The following is a 311-nucleotide window of genomic DNA, read 5'->3' on the forward strand; positions in this document are numbered from 1 at the left end:
CTGGGCAGACGGGCTGAGATGGACGATGAGAGAACAAATCAAAATGCCAGCAAACTGCACGGAGCTGGAGAACAGGCATGTGCAGCGGCGCCGGGTACCCCGCGGATGAGGGGTAAGTGACACCAACTGGGGACAGGGCTCTGCCCTTCCAGAGGCAGCAAGGGACACGGGCAGGCTGCAGTGCTGCTGCCCCTGTGTGCTGCTTCAGGACAGGTCCGCAGTCCGCCCCACAAAACACCCCCATGCCTTTGTACTTCTGAGGGGATTTAAAAAAAGCTATTTCTGTTTGAAACTGAAATGTTGGTTTTTTT

At 55.6% G+C, this 311-nt stretch overlaps 1 protein-coding gene across 1 annotated transcript in view; it reads left to right on the plus strand.

Moving 5' to 3' along the window:
• The first annotated feature begins 6 nt into the window (after positions 1 to 6).
• Positions 7 to 311, plus strand: part of ASB9 (ankyrin repeat and SOCS box containing 9) — a 14,763-nt gene continuing 14,458 nt past the window's right edge. The window contains exon 1 of the mRNA XM_005426167.2: positions 7 to 112. Within this exon, the coding sequence (XP_005426224.1) occupies positions 19 to 112 (94 nt within the window). The 5' untranslated portion in view covers positions 7 to 18. The remainder of the gene's footprint in view (positions 113 to 311) is intronic.

Source organism: Geospiza fortis, unplaced genomic scaffold (genome assembly GCF_000277835.1).
Source record: "Geospiza fortis unplaced genomic scaffold, GeoFor_1.0 scaffold285, whole genome shotgun sequence".
In the NCBI taxonomy this organism is placed as follows: Eukaryota; Metazoa; Chordata; class Aves; order Passeriformes; family Thraupidae; genus Geospiza; species Geospiza fortis.